Genomic DNA, 9,429 nt, shown 5'->3' on the forward strand with positions numbered 1-9,429 from the left:
TGAGTGGTAACTTATTTAATTGTGGCAGGCTGTGTCAACAAGGTACATGGTACTACATGAGTATTCCTTCTGTGTGTTGCACTGACAGTTACTTTTATCGTCTCCAATTGTTGCTTGAGGGTGTTTGTGAGAGCCTGCCTGCTTCAGTGGTCAGTGTGCACTGCCAATTGTAAATGCTTTGTGGGCCCTCACACCCACACACCAATCTCACGGCTCAGGACAGGGACAACTGAGACACGCTGAGCGGCGGGGAAGTGGCGGCGGGACAAACGCTGCATTGCTGAACTTATTAAAGCTTGAAGAAAAACCAAACAGGGAGGAGTCGTCACTAAGCCATCATACCTTCACCCATCTTGCCCGCCGCCGCCTGCTGCTGCTGGATCACCGCTAGCTGCTGGTCCAACTTCATCTCCATCATGTCCATCACAACTGTACAGGAAGATACAGCCAAGTCACCACAGGGAAACAGAAACAAAGCCACTCTTGTAACCAATAACTCATGGATGTGTAGAGTGACAGAGGACCAGTGTAACAGTCTGCCGGGGAACATAAGCAGTGTGGTTGAGATTTGTGAGTGTTATGTTGTTAGAGGTGTCAGTAGGGAACTTTAAAAGAAGATAAATTTATGGATGGAGATGATAGATGGAATTAGGAAGCTTTTCTCATACAGGGATTGCCACGTGTAGGCCTCACACACACACACACACACACACACACACACACACACACACACACACACACACACACACACACACACACACACACACACACGGTAGCTCAGTGGTTAGAGCGCTGGCTTCACAAGCCAGAGAACCGGGGTTCGATTCTCCGGCCAGGTGGAGATATTTGGGTGTGTCCCCTGTTCACCTAGCAGTGAGTAGGTACGGGATGTAAATCGAGAAGTTGTGACCTCCTTGTCCCGGTGTGTGGTGTGTGCCTGGTCTCAGGCCTATCCGAAGATCAGAAATAATGAGCTCTGAGCTCGTTCCGTAGGGTAACGTCTGGCTGTCTCGTCAGAGACTGCAGCAGATAAAAAAGTGAAACACACACACACACACACCCGATAGCTCAGTGGTTAGAGCGCTGGCTTCACAAGCCAGAGGACCGGGGTTTGATTCCTCGGCCGGGTGGAGATATTTGGGTGTGTCTCCTTTGACGTGTAGGTGGTGTTCACCTAGCAGTGAGTAGGTACGGGATGTAAATTGAGGAGTTGTGACCTTGTTGTCCCGATGTGTGGTGTGTGCCTGGTCTCAGGCCTATCCCAAGATCGGAAATAATGAGCTCGTCAGAGACTGCAGCAGATCAAACAGTGAAACACACTGTTCTCACACACACACACACACACACACACACACACACACACACTGTTCACACACACACACACACACTGTTCACACACACACACACACACACACACACACACACACACTGTACACACACACACACACACACACACACACACACACACACACACACACACACACACACACACACACTATACACACACACACACACACACACACACACACACACACACACACACACACACACACACACACACACACACACACACACACACACACACACACACACACACACACACACACACACACACACACACACACACACACACACACACACTGTACACACACACACACACACACACTCACTGTACACACACACACACACTCACTGTACACACACACACACACTCACTGTACACACACACACACACACACTACACACACACACACACACTGTACACACACACACACACACACACACACACACACACACACACACACACACACACACACACACACAGACAGAGTTTAGTTTACTACTACTACTACTACCACCACCACCACTGCTATATATGCATAACAGGTAAGGTACTGATGGAAAAGTTTGCCAAGATGATATTCACACTGGCATTTCAATCAGTTAGTTAAGAGGAAATGATCACTGACTAAGTTAAAAGATGAAGACTTGCCACATAACACTGAGGCTTGTGTTCTTAAATCCTTCTGTGCTTCACCACCACTTTTCAAAAAGCTTTATTTGAATTGAAACCAGTTTTTAAGGTGTTTTTACAGTTCTAGAGGCAGAATGACAAGATTTCTACACTATTAACTGTTGAAACACTTGTAAACTCTGCTAGTCATCTCTGTGGCCCCTGACAATAGTAGTGGTGAGAGGGGAGCATTTTTAAGGTGTTTTTGTGGTTCTAGAGGCAGAGTGACAAGATTTCAATATTATTAACTTGAGAAACACTTGAAAACCCTGCTAGTCATCTCTGTGGCTTTGGAAAATGGTGGTGATGAGAATAAAGTGTGTGTGGACCTACAGAAGTGGGTGGGAGGCAAACACAAGCTGAGGCAAGGGATGAACTACACTGTTTGACGTTTATACCTTACATCATCTTGTTTCCCTGCCACCCCCTCTACATATTTGTGTACATATACACACCATACCATACCATACCACACAGCATCACACCATATTACACTAAACTATACCAAATCACACTACACTACACTGTTAATATACTTGTACACTCAACACTGGTCAACAATATTACACCTCCACACTGCATTGTCACAGAAGGTACACACAGAAGTTTTTTCTTTTTATTATCTTGTTGGCCAGGGGCAACAAGATAATAAAAAACAGCCCACCATTACCAGTTGCCTTAGACATCAATAGAGTAAGCCAAAATAGAGGGACAAATATCCTGCCACCTCCCTCTTAAAAGTCAAGTTGTAGGAAGATACAGAAGCAGACAGGGAGTTCCAGATTAGACAGTTGATGTTATCTTGGTGACAAACGCGAGCCAGCACACACGCACGCACACACACACACACACACACACACACACACACACACACACACACACACACACCACCAAGAAACCATCCACGACCACAGACTCCCCGACCCACCAGCCACACACCACCAGTGGTCCACAGATCCAGACACCTCACACAGACACACCACCTGCCCACTTGACACCACCTGCCCACTTGAAGAAGAAGAAGAAGAAGAAGAAGAAGAAGAAGAAGAAGAAGAAGAAGAAGAAGAATGAAAACAAACATGGGAACTGAAATAACGAGAGAGAGAGAGAGAGAGAGAGAGAGAGAGAGAGAGAGAGAGAGAGAGAGAGAGAGAGAGAGAGAGCCGCCACTCAGCTGTTGCCTGTCTACTCCAAGCTTCCAAGCATCCCATATTTCCTACTTCATCTTCTTCAAGTCTCCCTTCCTAACAGCATATAATTGCATGACACACTAACACATACAAGTATGTATACACCCTACACCATGCATACCTCTTAATTTACTCCACACGTACCTTCTCTTAATTTACTCTTCTCTGAGGCAATCTTCTGAATCTTGTCCATCTGTTCCGTCACAAACTTAATCTTTCGGTTGAAGTAATCCTTTGCTCCAGGCACGTCCTGAAACACAGCTGTGTGTTAACCCTGCAACTCCAACACAATGCAACACAACACAACATAGTTAGACAGCAATAACCCTTTCACTGCCACACAACAACACAGCACAGCACCACCAGGATCAAAAGACACCTGTGCATTAACCCTTTCACTGCCACACAACACAACACAGCACAACACAAACACCAGAAGCAGTGTGTGGAGTCTTTGTATGCATCCTGAGTGAAAGCTGTGTGTTAACTCTTTCACTGCCACACCACACCACACAATCAGCAACACCAGAAGGAATGTGTGCCTTCCACTCTGATCAGCAGTGTACATGATGCAAAACTAACAGCAGGGAGTAAGACAACACCAGTGGAAGTCATGGACCCTTTCACACCTTTCACTCTGACTGACAGTGTACATGATGCAAAACTAACAGCAGGGAGCAAAATAACAGAAGTGGAAGTCGCAGCCCCTTTCACATCTTTCACTCTGACTGACAGAGTACATGATGCAAAACTAACAGCAGGGAGCAAGACAACACAAGCCAGCACAGTCTCACTCACCCTCTCTATGTAGTATCCTGTGCCCACTTCAATGAGGAGCTTCTCTGAGTTGGCCACAGTGCCTGGGACGTACATGCAGCTGGTGAGGGGAACCAGGATCTCCTTCCCCTTGGTCTCCGGAGTCAGCTGAGGGGAGTGGGTGACAGGTAACAGGATAATGGAAGCTGTGAGTGTGTGATTGAATAAAAAATTAAGCTGGTTACCAAATTTCTTTCAGTCTCTAAATATACAAACCATCACATAAACTGAAATAAAATATTTTGTTTTACCTTTAACTCCTTCAGAACTGAAACACATTTTTACTCCGAATTTTTGGTGACTGGACCATTTTACTTATATTATGAAGGGTCTATGGAGGTCAGATTAATGGCCACACTCTTCACTATTTTAATCCCCACATAAGTTTCTGAAGCTGTGTAAAATCACCAAACAGTCACCAGAATGAATATGGAAATGCATCATGGTACTGAAGGGGTTAACAAAGAGTAGCCAGATTTCCTTCAGCTTCAAAATATACATTTTTTTTTTTTTTTTTTTTTATACCATGCGGGCTTTTCACGGGAGTTTATGGGCTAAAGGGGATACTTTTTGGGGGTACCTCCTATCTCAAAGCCCACCCGCTAGGAAACCGTTGCCCCGAGTGAGGAAGCCTAACCTACACTCCGACCGTGGACAGGATTCGAACCCATGTGCTTGGAGACCCCTCGGACCCCAAAGCACGCATGGTTCCACTGTACCAAGTTGTCAAATTAACTCAAATCAAATGTTTTTTTTTTTTTTTTTTTTTTTTTATCAAACAAACTCAGAATTTATAAAGACAGTTAACAAAAATTTCTCTCACCTTTCAAACGATGAATTAAACAGAGTATTAACCAAATGTAACCAAATCTTCTTTAAACATAAGCACGATTAATAATAATAATAATAATAATAATAATAATAAAAATAATAATAAACAAATGACCGAAGACTCAGCCAATTTTCTTGATCTACACAGCACAAGAGTAATACCGCAAACACAAACAATCAACCAGACGTCCCCTGATTGCCTTTTACCCACAAAATATCAGAGCAATTAATTGAAAACTTACAATTAACAAAGTACCACCAAATTTCCTTCCTTCACCTTCAAAATATAAAAAAAATTTAAACAAATTCAAAATTAAGTAAGTCATCAAAGTGCTTACCTTCAAAATATAAAGGTAATTACACAAGATTCAGTTACATGTCACTAAATTTTTTTTATACAAATAATTACAAAAGACTTGGAATGATGTCACTAAATTACCTTCAATATATGGAATTACACGACTCAGAATCACATGTTACCAAATTACCTCTTCTTTTATAAGATTTCAGTGAAACTTTTGCTGTCACATTAGACATATCAAAAGCTTTTGATAAAGTCTTGTACAAAGCTTTGATTTCAAAACTGCCCTTTTGTGGCTTCTATCCTTCTCTCTATAACTTTATCTCGAGTTTCCTTTCTGTTGCAGCCGTGGTAGACAGCCACTGTTCTTCTCCTAAATCTATCAACAGGGATGTTCCTCAGGGTTCTGTCCTGTCACCCACCGCCTTCCTATTATGCATTAATGATCTTAAACAGGGGTTCTCAACCTGGAGTTTGCAAACTCCCAGTGGTTCACAAGAATATTTCCAGGGATCCACACATCTAATAATACCCGTTGCAGTACCATTGCATACTGAGTTAGTGTCGGTAACTAAAATTAACATTCTGACGGTTCAGGTAATGACACCAATGTCAATGAAACAAGAGTGGGTGGACACTGACCTTCTCAACACACTCGCCTGACTCATTGAACTTGAGCTGAGCAATCTTAAGCTGCTGAAGAGACTCACTGAAGAACTGCAGCTCCTGCGGAGAGAAAGAGAGAAAGAGAGTGAGACAGTTAAGATAGATCAGGTTAGGTTGTCTCGTATCAGCTACTTACAGGACAATGACTTCAAGTGAACAAACAATACAAGAAACTAAAGAAAAAAATGAAAGATGTGGAAGAAGAGGAAAAAAAAAAATAAAAAAATAAAAAAGATAAAAGAAAACAAGAAAAGAAAAGGATACATGAAACTCAAGAAATACTGTGCAAGATGTGAAAGAAGAAGAAGAAGAAGAAGAAGAAGAAGAAGAAGAAGAAGAAGAAGAAGAAAAGAAGAAGAAGAAGAAGACCAATAATAATAATAATAATAATAAGACGAAGAAGAAAAGATAAGAGAAAAAAGAAAACGAAAAGGACACAAGGAAATAAAGAAAGTGTGCAAGATGTGAAAGTAAAATAAGAAGAAAAAAAATAAGAATAAGAAAAAGAAAAAGATACAAGAAACTAAAGCAACACTGTGCAAAATGTGGAAGAGTAAGTAGAGGAGGAAAAATGAAAAAAGAAAAGATAAAGAACAAGAAAAGAAGAAAAATAGTATTAGTAAATAAGAAGAGTACTGGAAACATTTATAAAAATGAAAACAATAGAAACTTGGCATAAATGAGACACACGTCCTGATGAGAAGCACAGAACTACAAGTGGAGAGAATAAACATTAGAAACAGCATAAATGGAGAGAACAGCATTAGAAACAGCATAAATAGAGAGAACAGCATTAGAAGCAGCATATACAGAGGACAAACATAAACAGCATAAATAGAGAACAGCATTAGAAACAGCATAAACAGAGAGGACAAACATTAGAAACAGCATAAATGGAGAGAACAGCATTAGAAACAACATAAATAGAGAGAACAAAATTAGAGAACTTAGCCTGGAGAGAACATTGGAAGTCTTAACATTATTACAGCAGTGACTTTTTGTGGTACCTCCTATCTCAAAGCCCACCCGCTAGGAAACCATTGCCCCGAGTGAGGAAGCCCAACCTACACTCGGACTGTGGACAGGATTCGAACCCGTGCGCTTGGAGACCCCTCGGACCCCAAAGCATGCATGGTTCCACTGTACCACGGCGGCACACTGACTTTGTATTTGAATATTTTGGTAAATCTATAAAACAGCAACTCCTTACATATTCTTTTCTATTACCCTCCTTCCCCCCAACAAGCTTAGGGGCACATGGGGAATTGGGGTTTTGGGGGGAGGGGAGCCAAAAGAGGTGAGACATGGCGATCCAAAAAAATCTAAGGACAAAAACCTAACCTAATCGGGGGCACAGCCCCCTGGACCCCCTACAACACTAACCTAACCTTAACATAACCCTACCCTAACCTAACTTAGCCGGGGGAGCTGCAGCCCCCCGGACCCCCCTTGCAACACTAACCTAACCCTAACATAAACCTAACCTAACGTAACCTAACCTAGCCGGGGGAGCTGTGCCCCGGACGCCCCTGCAACACTAACCTAACCTACCGTATCCTTGCTTTGGGGCAGTTTCCCTCCCCCCACACCGGTTCTCTTATAGCTTGACACAATATGCCCTACCTCTACCAATACCCCTCCTCACAATACCTTAACGAAAGGATGAAGGTCCTGGCTGGTCCTCTTCTCCATTGTACACTGACTTGCATTGCAGGAGCGATGATTTCCCAGTAATCAAATTTGCAACCTTTACAACTAATGTCACTGGTGGCCATGGCTCAACTGTGCACACAGATCTCTGTGCACTTGTCTGCCCAGCTGTGCCCGCCTACGAATACATATAGCAAATTCCCATTGGCGCAGCTTGTGGTGTTAAGAGGTGGTGGCACGTCATTGGACAAAAGAACTATAGACACAATAAGAATCCTATTGAGCAGTTACCCACAAACCCAGGATGTGAACAACAGACAGTCACTTCCTGTTACCCACAAACCCCAAATATATACAAGAGGCAATAGCAATGTTTACTATTTGGACTTAGACTCCGAGTGACGTCTCTAATTTCAGTGAGGCAATGTGACATAACCCTGTGTGACCCCCAAACAAGACCACAAGGTACGTGTTCTCCATTAACTACTCATTTTGTGTTATTATTGCATGGATTAGAGAGGAGGTCCTGTTTTAAAGATTTACAAATATTTTTTCAGTATCAATTTAACCTGACAGTGTTTATTGTGGATTATATTGTTTTGTGTGTGCTTGCTGGCGGACATCAGTAATTACCAGTGTGCCGTCATCCATTAGGCCGAGGCTGGACTTGCCTCACTAGTGGCCAAGGGTTAGGTTACGTTAGGTTATTAACCTTAGAGTGGGGGGTGTCCAGGGTGGGTGCAGTGCCCCTTGGTAAGTGGGGGGGGTGTCCAGGGGGGGCTGTGCCCCCGGTTAGATTTTTTTAGCTCACCATATCTCGCCTCTTTTGGCTCCCCCCCACAAAACCCCCGATTCCCCACGTGCCCCCAAGCTTGTTGGGGAAAAGGGGGGTAATAGAAAAGAATATGTAAGGAGTTGCTGTTCTATAGATTTACCAATTTCCTAGATTTTCAAAGTCCATTTATCGCTCTTTTATGTCTCACCCCCCAAAACCCCCGATTCCCCACAGGCCCCCAAGCTTGTTGGGGAGGGTTGGGGGGGTGGGATGGAGGAAAAGGGGGAGGTCCAACCCTGCAGTTTTACCCCTCCTCCCCACCACACCAGCCAACAACAGAGCCTGACTCTGCCCCAGGAAGGCCAGGGCGTGGAGGTGCCAGACAGGGTGGCACAGCACACCATCACTCAAAACACACCACTCCACCACAATTACACTTCACAAATTCGTGTTAGAGACTCAGAGGTGAAGTGACACGCCTTGTCACTGTCACTGCCACAAACCTTCTATAAATCAGTGACTCATGCCGCGCCACCCACACACACACACACTGCTCTGTGGTCCACCTGTCACTCCACACACACCTGCTGCACCCCACAGGCACCCCATGGCACGCTGCCTCACCTGGTCCAGCTGGTTTTTGAGCGTGGTGAGTTGTTCCAGGTTTAATTTGGAAATATCGATGACCTGTGGCCCCGCTCCCTTGTTGGCAGCCATGCTTGTTGATGTCAGATGTTACACTCACGCTCCCTCACTCACTCTTTCTCTCACACCTGTACTTTAATTTACTCACCTGGTTGTTAATTAGTGCTGAATATTTGTTGATAAATACTTTTCTAATTGTCTGTGGTAAAATGTATCATAGTTTTCCTGGATTTATATTACTCGTTATATTCACTCTCTCTTTTAATTACTCTTCATTTACTCACCTGGTTGCTAACTAATGGTGGTTGTTACTTCATAAATACTGTATTATTTATCTATGGCAAAAAATATCGTTAGGTCTTTTTCATATTAATTTTTCCATAATTACTGGTTTAATTAATGGCAGTTGTGACCTGATAAACACTCTTGTGGCAAAATGTATCGTGTCAGTTCTTCCTTGTATTAGTTTTTCGATAATTGACTTGGATTTATATTATTGGTTATGCTCACGCCCTCTCGCTCTCTCACCTGCTCTTCATTT

General features: G+C 43.3%; 1 protein-coding gene across 1 annotated transcript; it reads right to left on the reverse strand.

The window, feature by feature from the left end:
* On the reverse strand, positions 1 to 9,000 carry LOC123512562 (prefoldin subunit 5-like). The gene is made up of 5 exons (XM_045268990.1): positions 8,868 to 9,000; positions 5,795 to 5,878; positions 4,003 to 4,128; positions 3,349 to 3,454; positions 1 to 429 (listed from the first exon to the last, which is right to left on the reverse strand). Exons 1-5 carry the CDS (start codon positions 8,958 to 8,960, stop codon positions 329 to 331), a joined length of 510 nt encoding a protein of 169 aa, XP_045124925.1. The 5' UTR covers positions 8,961 to 9,000; the 3' UTR covers positions 1 to 328.
* Positions 9,001 to 9,429: the final 429 nt, after the last annotated feature.

Source organism: Portunus trituberculatus, chromosome 34 (genome assembly GCF_017591435.1).
Source record: "Portunus trituberculatus isolate SZX2019 chromosome 34, ASM1759143v1, whole genome shotgun sequence".
Classification (NCBI taxonomy): Eukaryota; Metazoa; Arthropoda; class Malacostraca; order Decapoda; family Portunidae; genus Portunus; species Portunus trituberculatus.

Coding starts and splice junctions, on each gene's coding strand:
- LOC123512562 (XM_045268990.1), bottom strand. CDS start 8,960: ATGGCTGCCAACAAGGGAGCGGGGCCACAGGTCATCGATATTTCCAAA. Junction 4,129..5,794: donor CAGGCGAGTGTGTTGAGAAG/GTCAGTGTCCAC, acceptor CACTCCCCTCAG/CTGACTCCGGAGACCAAGGG. Junction 3,455..4,002: donor CAGGATACTACATAGAGAGG/GTGAGTGAGACT, acceptor GCTGTGTTTCAG/GACGTGCCTGGAGCAAAGGA.